We start from the raw sequence: 22219 nt of genomic DNA, 5'->3' as shown, positions 1-22219 counted from the left end.
CACTTTTGGCGGCAAGGCCGGAGAAAATAATGAGAAAAACAAGGAGGAGTCACTGGCCAGTCAGGACAGCCCCTAAGGTGTCCTGAGCTGAAGTGACTCTAACTTTTAGAAATCCCCCATCTTGCAGATGGAGGATTCCCCCAATAGGGTTAGGATTGTGACCCCCTCCCCTTGGGAGGAGGCACAAAGAGGGTGTACCCACCCTCAGGGCTAGTAGCCATTGGCTACTAACCCCCCAGACCTAAACACGCCCTTAAATTTAGTATTTAAGGGCTACCCTGAACCCTAGAAAATTAGATTCCTGCAACTACAAGAAGAAGGACTGCCCAGCTGAAAACCCCTGCAGCGGAAGACCAGAAGACGACAACTGCCTTGGCTCCAGAAACTCACCGGCCTGTCTCCTGCCTTCCAAAGATCCTGCTCCAGCGACGCCTTCCAAAGGGACCAGCGACCTCGACATCCTCTGAGGACTGCCCCTGCTTCGAAAAGACAAGAAACTCCCGAGGACAGCGGACCTGCTCCAAGAAAAGCTGCAACTTTGTTTCCAGCAACTTTAAAGAACCCTGCAAGCTCCCCGCAAGAAGCGTGAGACTTGCAACACTGCACCCGGCGACCCCGACTCGGCTGGTGGCGATCCAACACCTCAGGAGGGACCCCAGGACTACTCTGATACTGTGAGTACCAAAACCTGTCCCCCCTGAGCCCCCACAGCGCCGCCTGCAGAGGGAATCCCGAGGCTTCCCCTGACCGCGACTCTTTGAACCTAAAGTCCCGACGCCTGGGAGAGACCCTGCACCCGCAGCCCCCAGGACCTGAAGGACCGGACTTTCACTGGAGAAGTGACCCCCAGGAGTCCCTCTCCCTTGCCCAAGTGGAGGTTTCCCCGAGGAATCCCCCCCTTGCCTGCCTGCAGCGCTGAAGAGATCCCGAGATCTCTCATAGACTAACATTGAAAACCCGACGCTTGTTTCTACACTGCACCCGGCCGCCCCCGCGCTGCTGAGGGTGAAATTTCTGTGTGGACTTGTGTCCCCCCCGGTGCCCTACAAAACCCCCCTGGTCTACCCTCCGAAGACGCGGGTACTTACCTGCAAGCAGACCGGAACCGGGGCACCCCCTTCTCTCCATTCTAGCCTATGTGTTTTGGGCACCACTTTGAACTCTGCACCTGACCGGCCCTGAGCTGCTGGTGTGGTGACTTTGGGGTTGCTCTGAACCCCCAACGGTGGGCTACCTTGGACCAAGAACTAAGCCCTGTAAGTGTCTTACTTACCTGGTTAACCTAACAAATACTTACCTCCCCTAGGAACTGTGAAAATTGCACTAAGTGTCCACTTTTAAAACAGCTATTTGTGAATAACTTGAAAAGTATACATGCAATTTTGATGATTTGAAGTTCCTAAAGTACTTACCTGCAATACCTTTCTAATGAGATATTACATGTAGAATTTGAACCTGTGGTTCTTAAAATAAACCAAGAAAAGATATTTTTCTATATAAAAACCTATTGGCTGGATTTGTCTCTGAGTGTGTGTACCTCATTTATTGTCTATGTGTATGTACAACAAATGCTTAACACTACTCCTTGGATAAGCCTATTGCTCGACCACACTACCACAAAATAGAGCATTAGTATTATCTATTTTTACCACTATTTTACCTCTAAGGGGAACCCGTGGACTCTGTGCATGCTATTCCTTACTTTGAAATAGCACATACAGAGCCAACTTCCTACATTGGTGGATCAGCGGTGGGGTACAAGACTTTGCATTTGCTGGACTACTCAGCCAATACCTGATCACACGACAAATTCCAAAATTTTCATTAGAAATTGATTTTTGCAATTTGAAAAGTTTTCTAAATTCTTAAAAGACCTGCTAGGGCCTTGTGTTAGAACCTGTTTAGCATTTCTTTTAGAGTTTAAAAGTTTGTAAAAGTTTGAATTAGATTCTAGAACCAGTTGTAGATTCTTAAAAAGTATTCCAACTTTTAGAAACAAAATGTCTAGCACAGATGTGACTGTGGTGGAACTCGACACCACACCTTACCTCCATCTTAAGATGAGGGAGCTAAGGTCACTCTGTAAAATAAAGAAAATAACAATGGGCCCCAAACCTACCAAAATACAGCTCCAGGAGCTTTTGGCAGAGTTTGAAAAGGCCAACCCCTCTGAGGGTGGCAACTCAGAGGAAGAGGATAGCGACTTGGAGGAAAATTCCCCCCTACCAATCCTATCTAGGGAGAACAGGGTCCCTCAAACCCTGACTCCAAAAATAATAGTCAGAGATGCTGGTTCCCTCACAGGAGAGACCAACACCTCTGAAATCACTGAGGATAGCCCCAGTGAAGAGGACATCCAGTTAGCCAGGATGGCCAAAAGATTGGCTTTGGAAAGACAGATCCTAGCCATAGAAAGGGAAAGACAAGAGATGGGCCTAGGACCCATCAATGGTGGCAGCAATATAAATAGGGTCAGAGATTCTCCTGACATGTTAAAAATCCCCAAAGGGATTGTGACAAAATTTGAAGATGGTGATGACATCACCAAGTGGTTCACAGCTTTTGAGAGGGCTTGTGTAACCAGAAAAGTGAACAGATCTCACTGGGGTGCTCTCCTTTGGGAAATGTTCACTGGAAAGTGTAGGGATAGACTCCTCACACTCTCTGGAAAAGATGCAGAATCTTATGACCTCATGAAGGGTACCCTGATTGAGGGCTTTGGATTCTCCACTGAGGAGTACAGGATTAGGTTCAGGGGGGCTCAAAAATCCTCGAGCCAGACCTGGGTTGACTTTGTTGACTACTCAGTGAAAACACTAGATGGTTGGATTCAAGGCAGTGGTGTAAGTAATTATGATGGGCTGTACAATTTATTTGTGAAAGAACACCTGTTAAGTAATTGTTTCAATGATAAACTGCATCAGCATCTGGTAGACCTAGGACCAATTTCTCCCCAAGAATTGGGAAAGAAGGCGGACCATTGGGTCAAGACAAGGGTGTCCAAGACTTCAACAGGGGGTGACCAAAAGAAAGGGGTCACAAAGACTCCCCAGGGGAAGGGTGATGAGACAACCAAAACTAAAAATAGTAAAGAGTCTTCTACAGGCCCCCAAAAACCTGCACAGGAGGGTGGGCCCAGAGCCTCTTCACAAAACAATGGGTACCAGGGTAAAAACTTTGATCCCAAAAAGGCCTGGTGTCATAGCTGTAAACAGCATGGACACCAAACTGGAGACAAGGCCTGTCCCAAGAAAGGTTCCACTCCAAACTCCCATCCAGGTAACACTGGTATGGCTAGTCTCCAAGTGGGATCAACAGTGTGCCCAGAGCAAATCAGGGTCCACACTGAAGCTACTCTAGTTTCTGAGGGTGGGGTGGATTTAGCCACACTAGCTGTCTGGCCGCCTAACATGCAAAAATACAGACAGCAACTCTTAATTAATGGGACTAGAATAGAGGGCCTGAGGGATACAGGTGCCAGTGTCACCATGGTGACAGAGAAACTGGTTTCCCCTGGCCAATACCTGACTGGAAAAACTTACACAGTCACCAACGCTGACAATCAGAGAAAAGTACATCCCATGGCAATGGTTACTTTAGAATGGGGAGGGGTCAATGGCCTGAAACAGGTGGTGGTCTCCTCAAATATCCCAGTGGACTGTCTGCTTGGAAATGACCTGGAGTCCTCAGCATGGGCTGAGGTAGAGCTAAAAACCCATGCAGCAATGCTGGGTATCCCTGAACTGGTGTGTGTGAAAACAAGAGCACAGTGCAAGGCCCAGGGTGAACAAGTAGAGCTGGAGTCTGGAAGAATGACCCAGCCTACCAAGAGAACAGGAAAGTCAGTTGGGAAACCAACTGCAACACAGCAAAAGAAAGGGAACCTCTCTTCTCAGGAAGAAGTTCTGCCCTCTGAGGGAACTGAGCCTTTGGAGCTTGAACCTTATCAGGTTGAGCTCTTAGGCCCAGGGGGACCCTCAAGGGAGGAGCTGTGTAAGGGACAAGAAACCTGTCCCTCTCTTGAAGGCCTTAGGCAGCAAGCTGCTGAAGAGTCCAAAGGCAAGAAAAATGGAACGCATAGGGTCTATTGGGAAGATGGACTCCTGTACACTGAGGCCAGAGACCCCAAACCTGGTGCCACTAGGAGAGTGGTAGTGCCTCAGCTGTTCAGGAAGTTCATCCTAACATTGGCCCATGACATTCCCCTTGCTGGACATTTGGGACAAACCAAGACGTGGGAGAGGTTAGTCAACCACTTCTACTGGCCCAATATGTCCAACATGGTTAAGGAGTTTTGCCTCTCCTGCCCCACCTGTCAAGCCAGTGGTAAGACAGGTGGGCATCCAAAGGCCCCCCTCATTCCACTTCCAGTGGTGGGGGTTCCCTTTGAAAGAGTGGGTGTGGACATAGTTGGTCCACTAGAACCTCCCACAGCCTCAGGAAATATGTATATCCTGGTAGTAGTGGATCATGCTACCAGGTATCCTGAAGCTATTCCCCTTAGGTCGACTACTGCCCCTGCAGTAGCCAAGGCCCTCATTGGTATCTTTACCAGAGTGGGTTTCCCTAAGGAGGTGGTGTCTGACAGAGGTACCAACTTCATGTCAGCATACCTAAAGCACATGTGGAATGAGTGTGGAGTGACTTATAAATTCACTACACCATACCATCCCCAAACTAATGGCTTGGTTGAGAGATTCAACAAGACATTAAAAGGCATGATCATGGGGCTCCCAGAAAAGCTCAAAAGGAGATGGGATGTCCTCTTGCCATGTCTGCTTTTCGCTTACAGAGAGGTGCCACAGAAGGGAGTAGGATTCTCACCCTTTGAACTTCTGTTTGGTCATCCTGTAAGGGGACCACTTGCTCTTGTTAAAGAAGGCTGGGAGAGACCTCTCCATGAGCCAAAACAAGACATAGTGGACTATGTACTTGGCCTTCGCTCTAGAATGGCAGAGTACATGGAAAAGGCAACCAAAAACCTTGAGGCCAGCCAACAGCTCCAGAAGTTTTGGTATGACCAAAAGGCTGCACTGGTTGAGTTCCAACCAGGGCAGAAAGTCTGGGTTCTGGAGCCTGTGGCTCCCAGGGCACTCCAGGACAAATGGAGTGGCCCTTACCCAGTACTAGAGAGGAAGAGTCAGGTCACCTACTTGGTGGACCTGGGCACAAGCAGGAGCCCCAAGAGGGTGATCCATGTAAACCGCCTTAAGCTCTTCCACGACAGGGCTGATGTCAATCTGTTGATGGTAACAGATGAGGATCAGGAGGCAGAGAGTGAACCTCTCCCTGATCTTCTGTCATCAGACCCAAAAGATGGTACAGTAGATGGAGTGATCTACTCAGACACCCTCTCTGGCCAACAGCAAGCTGATTGTAGGAGAGTCCTACAACAGTTTCCTGAACTCTTCTCCTTAACCCCTGGTCAGACACACCTGTGTACCCATGATGTGGACACAGGAGACAGCATGCCTGTCAAGAACAAAATCTTTAGACAATCTGACCATGTTAAAGAAAGCATCAAGGTGGAAGTCCACAAGATGCTGGAATTGGGAGTAATTGAGCGCTCTGACAGCCCCTGGGCTAGCCCAGTGGTCTTAGTCCCCAAACCTCACACCAAAGATGGAAAGAAAGAGATGAGGTTTTGTGTGGACTACAGAGGGCTCAATTCTGTCACCAAGACCGATGCTCATCCAATTCCAAGAGCTGATGAGCTCATTGATAAATTAGGTGCTGCCAAATTTCTAAGTACCTTTGACTTGACAGCAGGGTACTGGCAAATAAAAATGGCACCTGGAGCAAAAGAAAAGACAGCATTCTCCACACCTGATGGGCATTATCAGTTTACTGTTATGCCCTTTGGTTTAAAGAATGCCCCTGCCACCTTCCAAAGGTTGGTGAATCAAGTCCTTGCTGGCTTGGAGTCCTTTAGCACAGCTTATCTTGATGATATTGCTGTCTTTAGCTCCACCTGGCAGGATCACCTGGTCCACCTGAGGAAGGTTTTGAAGGCTCTGCAATCTGCAGGCCTCTCTATCAAGGCATCCAAATGCCAGATAGGGCAGGGAACTGTGGTTTACTTGGGACACCTTGTAGGTGGAGGCCAAGTTCAGCCACTCCAACCCAAGATCCAGACTATTCTGGACTGGGTAGCTCCAAAAACCCAGACTCAAGTCAGGGCATTCCTTGGCTTGACTGGGTATTGCAGGAGGTTTGTGAAGGGATATGGATCCATTGTGACAGCCCTCACTGAACTCACCTCCAAGAAAATGCCCAAGAAAGTAAACTGGACTGTGGAATGCCAACAGGCCTTTGACACCCTGAAACAGGCAATGTGCTCAGCACCAGTTCTCAAAGCTCCAGATTATTCTAAGCAGTTCATTGTGCAGACTGATGCCTCTGAACATGGGATAGGGGCAGTTTTGTCCCAAACAAATGATGATGGCCTTGACCAGCCTGTTGCTTTCATTAGCAGGAGGTTACTCCCCAGGGAGCAGCGTTGGAGTGCCATTGAGAGGGAGGCCTTTGCTGTGGTTTGGTCCCTGAAGAAGCTGAGACCATACCTCTTTGGGACTCACTTCCTAGTTCAAACTGACCACAGACCTCTCAAATGGCTGATGCAAATGAAAGGTGAAAATCCTAAACTGTTGAGGTGGTCCATCTCCCTACAGGGAATGGACTTTATAGTGGAACACAGACCTGGGACTGCCCATGCCAATGCAGATGGCCTTTCCAGGTTCTTCCACTTAGAAAATGAAGACTCTCTTGGGAAAGGTTAGTCTCATCCTCTTTCGTTTGGGGGGGGGTTGTGTAAGGAAATGCCTCCTTGGCATGGTTGCCCCCTGACTTTTTGCCTTTGCTGATGCTATGTTTACAATTGAAAGGGTGCTGAGGCCTGCTAACCAGGCCCCAGCACCAGTGTTCTTTCCCTAACCTGTACTTTTGTATCCACAATTGGCAGACCCTGGCATCCAGATAAGTCCCTTGTAACTGGTACTTCTAGTACCAAGGGCCCTGATGCCAAGGAAGGTCTCTAAGGGCTGCAGCATGTCTTATGCCACCCTGGAGACCTCTCACTCAGCACAGACACACTGCTTGCCAGCTTGTGTGTGCTAGTGAGGACAAAACGAGTAAGTCGACATGGCACTCCCCTCAGGGTGCCATGCCAGCCTCTCACTGCCTATGCAGTATAGGTAAGACACCCCTCTAGCAGGCCCTACAGCCCTAAGGCAGGGTGCACTATACCATAGGTGAGGGTACCAGTGCATGAGCATGGTACCCCTACAGTGTCTAAACAAAACCTTAGACATTGTAAGTGCAGGGTAGCCATAAGAGTATATGGTCTGGGAGTTTGTCAAACACGAACTCCACAGCACCATAATGGCTACACTGAAAACTGGGAAGTTTGGTATCAAACTCCTCAGCACAATAAATGCACACTGATGCCAGTGTACATTTTATTGTAAAATACACCACAGAGGGCACCTTAGAGGTGCCCCCTGAAACTTAGCCGACTATCTGTGTAGGCTGACTAGTTTTAGCAGCCTGCCACAAACCGAGACATGTTGCTGGCCCCATGGGGAGAGTGCCTTTGTCACTCTGAGGCCAGTAACAAAGCCTGCACTGGGTGGAGATGCTAACACCTCTCCCAGGCAGGAATTGTCACACCTGGCGGTGAGCCTCAAAGGCTCACCTCCTTTGTGCCAACCCAGCAGGACACTCCAGCTAGTGGAGTTGCCCGCCCCCTCCGGCCAGGCCCCACTTTTGGCGGCAAGGCCGGAGAAAATAATGAGAAAAACAAGGAGGAGTCACTGGCCAGTCAGGACAGCCCCTAAGGTGTCCTGAGCTGAGGTGACTCTAACTTTTAGAAATCCTCCATCTTGCAGATGGAGGATTCCCCCAATAGGGTTAGGATTGTGACCCCCTCCCCTTGGGAGGAGGCACAAAGAGGGTGTACCCACCCTCAGGGCTAGTAGCCATTGGCTACTAACCCCCCAGACCTAAACACGCCCTTAAATTTAGTATTTAAGGGCTACCCTGAACCCTAGAAAATTAGATTCCTGCAACTACAAGAAGGACTGCCCAGCTGAAAACCCCTGCAGCGGAAGACCAGAAGACGACAACTGCCTTGGCTCCAGAAACTCACCGGCCTGTCTCCTGCCTTCCAAAGATCCTGCTCCAGCGACGCCTTCCAAAGGGACCAGCGACCTCGACATCCTCTGAGGACTGCCCCTGCTTCGAAAAGACAAACTCCCGAGGACAGCGGACCTGCTCCAAGAAAAGCTGCAACTTTGTTTCCAGCAACTTTAAAGAACCCTGCAAGCTCCCCGCATGAAGCGTGAGACTTGCAACACTGCACCCGGCGACCCCGACTCGGCTGGTGGCGATCCAACACCTCAGGAGGGACCCCAGGACTACTCTGATACTGTGAGTTCCAAAACCTGTCCCCCCTGAGCCCCCACAGCGCCGCCTGCAGAGGGAATCCCGAGGCTTCCCCTGACCGCGACTCTTTGAACCTAAAGTCCCGACGCCTGGGAGAGACCCTGCACCCGCAGCCCCCAGGACCTGAAGGACCGGACTTTCACTGGAGAAGTGACCCCCAGGAGTCCCTCTCCCTTGCCCAAGTGGAGGTTTCCCCGAGGAATCCCCCCCTTGCCTGCCTGCAGCGCTGAAGAGATCCCGAGATCTCTCATAGACTAACATTGAAAACCCGACGCTTGTTTCTACACTGCACCCGGCCGCCCCCGCGCTGCTGAGGGTGAAATTTCTGTGTGGACTTGTGTCCCCCCCGGTGCCCTACAAAACCCCCCTGGTCTACCCTCCGAAGACGCGGGTACTTACCTGCAAGCAGACCGGAACCGGGGCACCCCCTTCTCTCCATTCTAGCCTATGTGTTTTGGGCACCACTTTGAACTCTGCACCTGACCGGCCCTGAGCTGCTGGTGTGGTGACTTTGGGGTTGCTCTGAACCCCCAACGGTGGGCTACCTTGGACCAAGAACTAAGCCCTGTAAGTGTCTTACTTACCTGGTTAACCTAACAAATACTTACCTCCCCTAGGAACTGTGAAAATTGCACTAAGTGTCCACTTTTAAAACAGCTATTTGTGAATAACTTGAAAAGTATACATGCAATTTTGATGATTTGAAGTTCCTAAAGTACTTACCTGCAATACCTTTCTAATGAGATATTACATGTAGAATTTGAACCTGTGGTTCTTAAAATAAACCAAGAAAAGATATTTTTCTATATAAAAACCTATTGGCTGGATTTGTCTCTGAGTGTGTGTACCTCATTTATTGTCTATGTGTATGTACAACAAATGCTTAACACTACTCCTTGGATAAGCCTATTGCTCGATCACACTACCACAAAATAGAGCATTAGTATTATCTATTTTTACCACTATTTTACCTCTAAGGGGAACCCGTGGACTCTGTGCATGCTATTCCTTACTTTGAAATAGCACATACAGAGCCAACTTCCTACAAGAAGCTAATTTCTTATGCTTGGCAAAGCTTCTCAAGTGTACTAATCAGTTTCTGCTATGCTTTTTATCTTTTTTTGCCACTTCTCCTTCTTGTATTTGGGTTATTCAGTTTCTCCAACAGTGGGTTTTTATCAGTGTTGCCTTTAAGTCCTTGCATAGTTTGCCATGGAGTTTGCTGCTGAGCATGAATTCTCTTCAGTTGCTAAAGGTAAATTCTGTTCTCTCTTTTTCAGGTGCCATGAAGATTGACAGCCTAGGGATGCTTTCTGACCTCTCGGCCTGTGAAGGAAAACTCTTCCCTATTGGATACCAGTAAGCATTTCTCACAAGAGAAGCATGTAGTAGACTAGTGGTGGAGGTGGTATAGATGATATGGGGGAACAGCATTGTTTTAAACTGGCTGCCACACATGGTCCGGTTTCTTTTGGATGGCAGGTGTTCGCGACTCTATTGGAGTACAGTGGATGCGAGGAGGCGATGTTGGTACAAGTGTAGAGTCCTTGAAAATCGTTCCGCAGCAACTACGAAGGAGCCAGAAATTGGAGAGGATCAGGGTACCAACCAAACCATAGCACATAGCCCTACATTAAATTCAGGCAAGAAACCACATTTTTTTTAGTTGACAAATTGGATAATGTCTAGTATTTTTCATTCTACTGCTTGTGAGGTTGCTTGGCAGTGGATCCAAGAATACAATGCTGCGTTCTACCCTTCTCTGTTTTGACTATGCTGACCAGCATGCATTCGCATATTTGTTTACTCACGACCATGCACCTTCTCAAATGATAGGTACCACGTATAACACAACCGTGATGTAAATATTAAAGACCAGTACACAGTCTACCAGTCTGCCTCGACAGCATAGCATTCGGTCTTGCAGTGATCAACTAAGGGACTAGTCTGCTGCCCACACTCAGCTATTAATAACAATGCCATGGTATGTATGAGAAGTTGTACTAGATAACAGAGCAGGCAACAACTGAACACCCACTGCAGAAGTGATTTGCACAGCCCTCCTATAAATGTAGGTTTCAGACATTACTGTAGTCCCTTGTACATTCTCCTGTAAACAAAAATAAGAAGTTGGGCATTCGTCCACTGCACTGCCATTGAGAAATGTAACAGCAGGCATCACACCATTGTAGTTGTACATTTGACAGCAAAACTGATGAGAGGCAAAGCTGCAGCCCAACGTACATAACACAGTCCATACACATTGTGGTGAACAACACTGCAAGAAACGCCTGCAGAGGACTAGTATACAGTGAAGCCTCACACGTTGCTCTGCTATAAGTGAATGCCATGCTGCAAGTTAACACTCAACATAAGCTCCCTATTACACACATTGCATCTCAAAGCCACATGTAACCATGAAAGGCAAATGTCCATCCCGTTTACTACACAGCCTCTCACAATAGAGCAAATAACTATTTTAAGGGCATGTATAGGTTCATTCCACAGCCCAGCACCTGGTCTCCATTATCTCCTTCAATTTACTCGCTGCTTTGTGTCTAAAATATTCAATTGTACCTCAGGAGTTTCTCAGTGTAATGGCAAGGAAAGCAAGCATATCCTACGTGTGGGATCTGATAGAGACTTCTAGTTGCAGATTCCTTAACTTCGAATTTTACCCCAGGCATCAGACTGGATCCGTCGATTTTTTTCTTGGAGCAATACCTTTGCGCGCCAGTAGGTGGCGTCGGTCGACTCCGTAGGAGTCATGGTCACCGTGATGATGTCGGGAGTAGTACATAGATGCCAGCCTCGCCCAGTAACATCAGTTCTTTTCTTTCCGCGCCACGCGCTGATCAGGAAAAGAGCTACTGTAGGAAGTTGGCTCTGTATGTGCTATTTCAAAGTAAGGAATAGCATGCACAGAGTCCAAGGGTTCCCCTTAGAGGTAAAATAGTGGTAAAAAGAGATAATACTAATGCTCTATTTTGTGGTAGTGTGGTCGAGCAGTAGGCTTATCCAAGGAGTAGTGTTAAGCATTTGTTGTACATACACATAGACAATAAATGAGGTACACACACTCAGAGACAAATCCAGCCAATAGGTTTTGTATAGAAAAATATCTTTTCTTAGTTTATTTTAAGAACCACAGGTTCAAATTTAACATGTAATATCTTGTTTGAAAGGTATTGCAGGTAAGTACATTAGGAACTTTGAATCATTTCAATTGCATGTATACTTTTCAAGTTATTGACAAATAGCTACTTTAAAAGTGGACACTTAGTGCAATTTTCACAGTTCCTGGGGGAGGTAAGTTTTTGTTAGTTTTACCAGGTAAGTAAGACACTTACAGGGTTCAGTTCTTGGTCCAAGGTAGCCCACCGTTGGGGGTTCAGAGCAACCCCAAAGTTACCACACCAGCAGCTCAGGGCCGGTCAGGTGCAGAGTTCAAAGTGGTGCCCAAAACGCATAGGCTTCAATGGAGAGAAGGGGGTGCCCCGGTTCAGGTCTGCTTGCAGGTAAGTACCCGCGTCTTCGGAGGGCAGACCAGGGGGGTTTTGTAGGGCACCGGGGGGGGACACAAGCCCACACAGAAATTTCACCCTCAGCGGCGCGGGGGCGGCCGGGTGCAGTGTTAGAACAAGCGTCGGGTTCGCAATGTAAGTCAATGAGAGATCAAGGGATCTCTTCAGCGCTGCAGGCAGGCAAGGGGGGGCTTCCTCGGGGAAACCTCCACTTGGGCAAGGGAGAGGGATTCCTGGGGGTCACTTCTCCAGTGAAAGTCCGGTCCTTCAGGTCCTGGGGGCTGCGGGTGCAGGGTCTTTTCCAGGCGTCGGGACTTAGGTTTCAGAGAGTCGCGGTCAGGGGAAGCCTCGGGATTCCCTCTGCAGGCGGCGCTGTGGGGGCTCAGGGGGGACAGGTTTTGGTACTCACAGTCGGAGAGTAGTCCGGGGGTCCTCCCTGAGGTGTTGGTTCTCCACCAGCCGAGTCGGGGTCGCCGGGTGCAGTGTTGCAAGTCTCACGCTTCTTGCGGGGAGTTGCAGGGTTCTTTAAAGCTGCTTCTGAAAACAAAGTTGCAGTCTTTTTGGAGCAGGTCCGCTGTCCTCGGGAGTTTCTTGTCGTCGTCGAAGCAGGGCAGTCCTCAGAGGATTCAGAGGTCGCTGGTCCCTTTGGAAGGCGTCGCTGGAGCAGAGTTCTTTGGAAGGCAGGAGACAGGCCGGTGAGTTTCTGGAGCCAAGGCAGTTGTTGTCTTCTGGTCTTCCTCTGCAGGGGTTTTCAGCTAGGCAGTCCTTCTTCTTGTTGCAGGAATCTAATCTTCTAGGGTTCAGGGTAGCCCTTAAATACTAAATTTAAGGGCGTGTTTAGGTCTGGGGGGTTAGTAGCCAATGGCTACTAGCCCTGAGGGTGGGTACACCCTCTTTGTGCCTCCTCCCAAGGGGAGGGGGTCACAATCCTAACCCTATTGGGGGAATCCTCCATCTGCAAGATGGAGGATTTCTAAAAGTTAGAGTCACCTCAGCTCAGGACACCTTAGGGGCTGTCCTGACTGGCCAGTGACTCCTCCTTGTTATTCTCATTATTTTCTCCGGCCTTGCCGCCAAAAGTGGGGGCCGGGGCCGGAGGGGGCGGGCAACTCCACTATCTGGAGTGTCCTGCGGTGCTGTGACAAAGGGGTGAGCCTTTGAGGCTCACCGCCAGGTGTTACAGCTCCTGCCTGGGGGAGGTGTTAGCATCTCCACCCAGTGCAGGCTTTGTTACTGGCCTCAGAGTGACAAAGGCACTCTCCCCATGGGGCCAGCAACATGTCTCTAGTGTGGCAGGCTGCTGGAACTAGTCAGCCTACACAGATAGTCGGTTAAGTTTCAGGGGGCACCTCTAAGGTGCCCTCTGGGGTGTATTTTGCAATAAAATGTACACTGGCATCAGTGTGCATTTATTGTGCTGAGAAGTTTGATACCAAACTTCCCAGTTTTCAGTGTAGCCATTATGGTGCTGTGGAGTTCGTGTTTGACAAACTCCCAGACCATATACTCTTATGGCTACCCTGCACTTACAATGTCTAAGGTTTTGTTTAGACACTGTAGGGGTACCATGCTCATGCACTGGTACCCTCACCTATGGTATAGTGCACCCTCCCTTAGGGCTGTAAGGCCTGCTAGAGGGGTGTCTTACCTATACTGCATAGGCAGTGAGAGGCTGGCATGGCACCCTGAGGGGAGTGCCATGTCGACTTACTCGTTTTGTCCTCACTAGCACACACAAGCTGGCAAGCAGTGTGTCTGTGCTGAGTGAGAGGTCTCCAGGGTGGCATAAGACATGCTGCAGCCCTTAGAGACCTTCCTTGGCATCAGGGCCCTTGGTACTAGCAGTACCAGTTACAAGGGACTTATCTGGATGCCAGGGTCTGCCAATTGTGGATACAAAAGTACAGGTTAGGGAAAGAACACTGGTGCTGGGGCCTGGTTAGCAGGCCTCAGCACACTTTCAATTGTAAACATAGCATCAGCAAAGGCAAAAAGTCAGGGGGCAACCATGCCAAGGAGGCATTTCCTTACAGCTACCCTCTGCTATTTTTTGGCCAAATTCGCCCACAGTTTGGTCTTTTTTTTTTGGTGCGAACTTTGGTGCGTTGAGGATGTCCCCGAAGACCGGGCTTAAGCCTTGTGAGGACTACCATCGGACGATATCATGATGGATCCTCATCGCGTTTGTCTGTGGTGCCTCGAGCACGACCGCTCCGAGTGTTGGGCCATGCCCCCGAAGGCTTTGAGGGAGCGGTCCCTAAAGCTAATGGCGGCCCGGCACTTGACTCGATCGGTCACGGAGTCTTCACCACTCGTCGTCTTCTAAATCCTCAGGTCAAGGTAAGAAGTCGTCGAAGTCCCATTGCTCTCCGACTTGGCTACGGCGGAGGGAGCAACATATGGTATGGTATGGTGGTCAGCCGGGCAGCTGAGGTCCTCGGCCTTGAGCTTCCTAATGTAGAGGTCAGGTCTAATCTCCTGACGGAGGTGCATCAGCCTGGGGCTTCTACTTCAGAGCCCCTTTTACCATTCAATGAGGCCCTCACCAATGTCCTTTTGGGTACATGATCCAAACCCAACACAAGGGCTCCTGTAAATAGGACTATTGCACGCTGTCATTGGCCCGCTCTGAGCGACCTTAAATTCCTGTCCCAACACCCCACGCCTGAGAGTCTTGTTATCCAGGCTTCCTCTTCTTCAGACGCGTTCCCTTCCGCACCCCTAGATAGGGAATCCAAAAGGCTTGAACAGTTTGGCAAGAAGTTGTTTTCTTCCTCCAGTCTAGCGCTGCGGTCTGTGAACACCGCATGCCTTTTGGGCTGTTATACCCACTCCCTGTGTGATACAATTGCGCAAGTCCTGCTGCAGAATACCGGAGGAGGCCCGTGCTATTGTCTCCCAAGCTGTGAATGATGGGAGAGACGCGGCAAAGTTGACAATCCGTTGTGGGCTGGATACGACTGACTCTCTGGGCAGACTGGTTGCAACGACAGTGGCTTTACCGCGCCTCGCCTGGTTACGTTCTTCTGGTTTCTCGGGGGATGTCCAACAGTCACTCATGGACCTGCCCGGTGATGGCACCCGTCTCTTCGGAGACAAAGCGGACTCGCCCTTGGAGAGATTCAAGGATTCCCAGGCTGCGGCTCAGTCCCTCTCTTTCCTCGGCCTCTCGCCACCACAGTCCGCTTTTCGCCCCTTTCGTGGCCACGGAAGGGGCACCCTGTCGCGTCCTCCACACAGCCACAGTGCAACGCATACTGACCAGCCTATGCGTGGCCGGGGACGCACAATCCCACGTGGGAGAGGGAACCAGAGGTCTGTCCAGTCCTCCTCTGCCCCCTCCGCAGCCTCCAAACCGTCCTATTACATCCCCTCACTACCACCCAGTTGGTGGCAGGATTCGCAATCACCTGCCCCACAGGCAACATATCACCACGGACTTGTGGGTTTTGCAGATCATTCGGAAGGGCTACTCCCTCCCTTTCGAATCTGCTCCACCACACATGCCACCATCCTTCCATCACCTTCCGGAGGATCATTTGGTGCTTCTCCGTCAGGAAGTCGCGGCTCTCTTGGCCAAGGGAGCAATAGAAAAGGTTCCTGTGCCAGAAGTAGGTTGTGGTTTTTATTCCCGCTACTTTCTGATACCAAAGAAGGACAAGGGCTTACGTCCTATCCTAGAACTTCGGGGACCTCAACTACTTCCTCAAGAAGGAGAAATTCAGGATGCTCACCCTGGCTCAGGTTCTGTCTGCCTTAGACCAAGGAGACTGGATGGTAGCGTTGGACTTGCAGGACGCTTATTTCCACATCCCCATCCTGCCTGCCCACAGACGTTACCTATGATTCGTGGTAGGTCACAAGCGCTTTCACTTTACCGTGCTCCCCTTCGGCCTTACCAGCACCCCTCAGGTGTTCACAAAAGTGATGGTGGTGGTTGCAGCTCATCTGCGCAGGTTAGGGGTCTCAGTCTTCCCCCTACCTCGATGACTGGCTGAAGGTGCACTCGCCCCAGACAGTCGTCTCCCACCTTCAGACTACGGCGAACCTCCTGCACACGCTGGTGTTCACTATAAACGTGCCGAAGTCACACCTGACTCCCTCTCCGACCCTCCCTTTCATTGGAGCTGTTCTGGACACAGTGCAGTTTCTGGCTTATCCTCCCGAAAAGCGAGTCCAAGACATTCAGGCTATGATTCCGATCTTTCAGCCTCGGTCTTGGGTTTTGGTGAGACTGACTGTAGGAAAATGGCTCCTTGTTGCAGTTACCCTCCACTTTTTGGCTGATATTGATGCTGACTTGACTAAGAAGTATGCTGGGACCCTGCTAACCAGGCCCCAGCACCAGTGTTCTTTCACCTAAAATGTACCATTGATCCCACAATTGGCACACCCTGGCATCCAGATAAGTCCCTTGTAACTGGTACCTCTGGTACCAAGGGCCCTGATGCCAGCTGCATTATGCCACCCTACAGACCCCTCACTCAGCACAGCCACACTGCTTACAAGCCTGTGTGTGCTAGTGAGAACAAAATGAGTAAGTCGACATGGCACTCCCCTCAGGGTGCCATGCCAGCCTCTCACTGCCTATGCAGTATAGATAAGACACCCCTCTAGCAGGCCTTACAGCCCTAAGGCAGGGTGCACTATACCATAGGTGAGGGTACCAGTGCATGAGCACTGTGCCCCTACAGTGTCTAAGCAAAACCTTAGACATTGTAAGTGCAGGGTAGCCATAAGAGTATATGGTCTGGGAGTCTGTTTTACACGAACTCCACAGCACCATAATGGCTACACTGAAAACTGGGAAGTTTGGTATCAAACTTCTCAGCACAATAAATGCACACTGATGCCAGTGTACATTTTATTGTAAAATACACCACAGAGGGCACCTTAGAGGTGCCCCCTGAAACTTAACCAACTATCTGTGTAGGCTGACTGGTTCCAGCAGCCTGCCACACTAGAGACATGTTGCTGGCCCCATGGGGAGAGTGCCTTTGTCACTCTGAGGCCAGTAACAAAGCCTGCACTGGGTGGAGATGCTAACACCTCCCCCAGGCAGGAGCTGTAACACCTGGCGGTGAGCCTCAAAGGCTCACCCCTTTGTCACAGCCCAGCAGGGCACTCCAGCTTAGTGGAGTTGCCCGCCCCCTCCGGCCACGGCCCCCACTTTTGGCGGCAAGGCTGGAGGGAACAAAGAAAGCAACAAGGAGGAGTCACTGGCCAGTCAGGACAGCCCCTAAGGTGTCCAGAGCTGAAGTGACTCTTACTTTTAGAAATCCTCCATCTTGCAGATGGAGGATTCCCCCAATAGGGTTAGGATTGTGACCCCCTCCCCTTGGGAGGAGGCACAAAGAGGGTGTACCCACCCTCAGGGCTAGTAGCCATTGGCTACTAACCCCCCAGACCTAAACACGCCCTTAAATTTAGTATTTAAGGGCTACCCTGAACCCTAGAAAACTAGATTCCTGCAACTACAAGAAGAAGGACTGCCTAGCTGAAAATCCCTGCAGAGGAAGACCAGAAGACGACAACTGCCTTGGCTCCAGAAACTCACCGGCCTGTCTCCTGCCTTCCAAAGATCCTGCTCCAGCGACGCCTTCCAAAGGGACCAGCGACCTCGACATCCTCTGAGGACTGCCCCTGCTTCGAAAAGACAAGAAACTCCCGAGGACAGCGGACCTGCTCCAAGAAAGGCTGCAACTTTGTTTCCAGCAGCTTTGAAAGAACCCTGCAAGCTCCCCGCAAGAAGCGTGAGACTTGCAACACTGCACCCGGCGACCCCGACTCGGCTGGTGGAGATCCAACACCTCAGGAGGGACCCCAGGACTACTCTGATACTGTGAGTACCAAAACCTGTCCCCCCTGAGCCCCCACAGCGCCGCCTGCAGAGTGAATCCCGAGGCTTCCCCTGACCGCGACTCTTTGAATCCAAAGTCCCGACGCCTGGGAGAGACCCTGCACCCGCAGCCCCCAGGACCTGAAGGACCGGACTTTCACTGGAGAAGTGACCCCCAGGAGTCCCTCTCCCTTGCCCAAGTGGAGGTTTCCCCGAGGAATCCCCCCCTTGCCTGCCTGCAGCGCTGAAGGGATCCCGAGATCTCTCATAGACTAACATTAAAAACCCGACGCTTGTTTCTACACTGCACCCGGCCGCCCCCGCGCTGCTGAGGGTGAAATTTCTGTGTGGGCTTGTGTCCCCCCCGGTGCCCTACAAAACCCCCCTGGTCTGCCCTCCGAAGACGCGGGTACTTACCTGCAAGCAGACCGGAACCGGGGCACCCCCTTCTCTCCATTCTAGCCTATGCGTTTTGGGCACCACTTTGAACTCTGCACCTGACTGGCCCTGAGCTGCTGGTGTGGTGACTTTGGGGTTGCTCTCAACCCCCAACGGTGGGCTACCTTGGACCAAGAACTGAACCCTGTAAGTGTCTTACTTACCTGGTAAAACTAACAAAAACTTACCTCCCCCAGGAACTGTGAAAATTGCACTAAGTGTCCACTTTTGAAATAGCTATTTGTCAATAACTTGAAAAGTATACATGCAATTGAAATGATTTAAAGTTCCTAAAGTACTTACCTGCAATACCTTTCGAATGAGATATTACATGTAGAATTTGAACCTGTGGTTCTTAAAATAAACTAAGAAAAGATATTTTTCTATACAAAACCTATTGGCTGGATTTGTTTCTGAGTGTGTGTACCTCATTTATTGTCTATGTGTATGTACAACAAATGCTTAACACTACTCCTTGGATAAGCCTACTGCTCGACCACACTACCACAAAATAGAGCATTAGTATTATCTCTCTTTACCACTATTTTACCTCTAAGGGGAACCCTTGGACTCTGTGCATGCTATTCCTTACTTTGAAATAGCACATACAGAGCCAACTTCCTACAATCCCCCTCAGGATGCCATGCACACACAATGCTGCCTGTGGCATAGGTAAGTCTCCCCTCTAGAAGGCCTTACAGCCCTAAGGCAGGGTGCACTATACCACAGGTGAGGGCGTAGCTGCATGAGCAATATGCCCTTACAGTGTCTAAGTCCATTCTTACATTGTAAGTACAGTGTGGCCATATTAAGTATATGGTCTGGGAGTTTGTCAAAAAAGAAATCCACAGCTCCATAATGGCTACACTGAATACTGGGAAGTTTGGTATCAAACTTCTCAGAATAATAAACCCACACTGATGCCAGTGTTGGATTTATTAACAAATGCACACAGTGGGCATCTTAGAAGATGCCCCCTGTATTTTACCCAATCCTTCTGTGCAGGACTGACTGGTCTCTGCCAGCCTGCCACAACCAGACGAGTTTCTGACCACATGGGGAGAGTGCCTTTGTCACTCTGTGGCCAGGAACAAAGCCTGTACTGGGTGGAGATGCTTCTCACCTTCCCCTGCAGGAACTGTACCAGTGGAGATGCCCGTCCCGCTGGCCACTGCCCCCACTTTTGGCGGCAAGGCTGTAGGAGATAATGAGAAAAACAAGGATGAGTCACCCTCCAGTCACGACAGCCCCTAAGGTGACCCCTGCCTTTAGCAATCCTCCAGGAGGCACAAAGAGGGTGTAGCTACCCTCCAGCCCAGTAGCCATTGGCTAAATCCCCCCAGATCTAAACACGCCCCTAAATATAGTATTTAGGGGCACCCAAGAACCCAGGAAATCAGATTCCTGTAACCTGAACCAAGAAGGAGGACTGCTGACCTGAAAGCCCTGCAGAGACGACGGAGACGACAACTGCTTTGGCCCCAGCCTCACCGACCTGTCCCCTGACTCGAAAAACTGCAACAACGATGCATCCGACAGGGACCAGTGACCTCTGAAGCCTCAGAGGACTGCCCTGAACCTAAGGACCAAGATACTCCAGTGAGCAGCGGCTCTGCTCTACAACAGCAACAACATTGTAACTTTCTTGCAACTTCTAAAGACTTTATTCTTCCTGCCAAAAGCATGAGACTTTACCCTCTGCACCCGACGCCCCCGGCTCGAGTTCCAGAGAACTAACACCATAGGGAGGACTCCCAGGCGACTGTGACCTCGTGAGTAGCCCGAGACGACCCCCCCTTTTCCCCCACAGCAACGCATGCAGAGAGAATCCAGAGGCTCCCCCTGAACGTGACTGCCTGTAACAAGGAACCAGACACCATCCCAAGTACTGCACCCACAACCCTCAGGATCAGAAGGAACCGAACCTCAGTGCATGAGTGACCCCCAAGTGACCCTCTGCCTAGCCAAGTCGGTGGCTGGCCTGAGAAGCCCCCCTGTGCCCTGCCTGCACCGCTAGAGAGACCCCCAGATCCCTCCATTGAATCCCATATAAAACAAGATGCCTGATTTGCACACTGCACCCGGCTGCCCCAGTGCCGCTGAGGGTGTGTTTTGTGTGCCTACTTGTGTGTGTGTGTGTGTGTGTGTGTGTGTGTGTGTGTCGTCGTCGTCGTGCATTAGAATTATCTAATTTTGCCACTTTCTTACCTCTAAGGGGAACCCTTGGACTCTGTGCACAAAATCTCTTACTTTGAGATAGTATATACAGAGCCAGCTTCCTACACGGACTCTGAGGCTGCTAGGGCTTATGGCCTCCTGCATCCTGCTAGTAAAACATGCCAGATGGCATATACAGGCTCTGCAGTGGGACCTGAAGTTCCAGTGGGTGTGGGATCTCTCCCACATGGTCCAGATCTGAGGGGACTGCAAAAGACCTGCAGTGGTGGCTTTCGAATCCAAATTGGGTCAACAGCAGATCCCTCTCCCTTCCCCAACCAGATCTCTCTATAGTGACTGTAAGGAAATGCCTCCTTGGCATGGTTACCCCCTAACGTTTTGACTTTGCTGATGCTAAGTTATGATTTGAAAGTGTGCTGGGACCCTCCTAACCAGGCCCCAGCACCAGTGTTCTTTCCCTAAACTGCACCTTTGTCTCCACAATTGGCACAACCCTGGCTCTCAGGTAAGTCCCTTGTAACTGGTACCCCTGGTACCAAGGGCCCTAATATCAGGGAAGGTCTCTAAAGGCTGCAGCATGTCTTATGCCACCCTGGGGACCCCTCACTCAGCACATGCACACTGCCTTACAGCTTGTGTGAGCTGGTGGGGAGAAAAAGACTGTCGACATGGCAGAGTGCCATGCCAACCTCGCACTGCCTGTGGCATAGGTAAGTCACCCCTCTAGCAGGCCTTACAGCCTTAAGGCAGGGTGCACTATACCACAGGTGAGGGCATATGTGCATGAGTACTATGCCCCTTGTAAGTGCAGGGTAGCCGTAAGAGTATATGGTCTGGTTGTCTGTCAAACACGAACTCCACAGCACCATAATGGCTACACTGAAAACTGGGAAGTTGGGTATCAAACTTCTCAGCACAATAAATGCACACTGATGCCAGTGTACATTTTATTGTGAAAATGCACCCAGAGGGCATCTTAGAGATGCCCCCTGAAAACATGTTGCTGGCCACATGGGGAGAGCGCCTTTGTCACTCTGTGGCCAGGAACCAAGCCTGTACTGGGTGGAGGTGCTTTTCTTCACCTTGCTGTGTTCTGGGAGCCCCTAAATACTCGATTTAGGGGTGTGTTTAGGTCTGGAGGGTTAGTAGCCAATGGCTTCTAGCCCTGAGGGTGGCTACACCCTCTTTGTGCCTCCTCCCAAGGGGAGGGGGGCACATCCCTATCCCTATTGGGGTAATCCTCCATCTGCAAGATGGAGGATTTCTAAAAGTCAGTGTCACCTCAGCTCAGGACACCTTAGGGGCTGTCCTGACTGGCCAGTGACGACTCCTTGTTTTTCTCATTATCTCCTCCGGCCTTGCCGCCAAAATTGGGGCCGTGGCCGGAGGGGGCGGGCAACTCCACTAGCTGGAGTGCCCTGGTTTGCTGTAACAAAGGGGGTGAGACTTTGAGGCTCACCGCCAGGTGTTACAGCTCCTGCAGGGGGAGGTGAGAAGCACCTCCACCCAGTACAGGCTTTGTTACTAGCCAAAGGCAAAGGCACTCTCCCCATGTGGCCAGCAACATGTCTGGTGTGTGGCAGGCTGCTAAAACTAGTCAGCCTACACTGGTAGTCGGTTAAGGTTTCAGGGGGCTTCTCTCAGATGCCTTCTGGGGTGTATTTCACAATAAAATGTACACTGGCATCAGTGTGCATTTATTGTGCTGAGAAGTTTGATACCTAACTTCCCAGATTTTAGTGTAGCCATTATGGTGCTGAGGAGTTCGTGTTTGATAGACTCCCAGACCATATACTCT

The 22219-nt window shown here is 50.4% G+C and overlaps 1 protein-coding gene across 2 annotated transcripts in view; it reads left to right on the top strand.

Moving 5' to 3' along the window:
- The window catches only part of KMT2B (lysine methyltransferase 2B), a 728361-nt gene that overhangs the window by 349182 nt on the left and 356960 nt on the right, over positions 1–22219 (top strand). For both annotated transcript variants that reach the window (XM_069201148.1, XM_069201147.1), the window contains exons 24-25: positions 9723–9801; positions 9925–10085. In XM_069201148.1, coding sequence (XP_069057249.1) covers positions 9723–9801; positions 9925–10085 — 240 coding nt within the window. The remainder of the gene's footprint in view (positions 1–9722; positions 9802–9924; positions 10086–22219) is intronic.

The sequence above is a fragment of the Pleurodeles waltl genome, chromosome 7 (genome assembly GCF_031143425.1).
Source record: "Pleurodeles waltl isolate 20211129_DDA chromosome 7, aPleWal1.hap1.20221129, whole genome shotgun sequence".
In the NCBI taxonomy this organism is placed as follows: domain Eukaryota; kingdom Metazoa; phylum Chordata; class Amphibia; order Caudata; family Salamandridae; genus Pleurodeles; species Pleurodeles waltl.
This window is presented reverse-complemented; position numbering and strand designations above follow the sequence as displayed.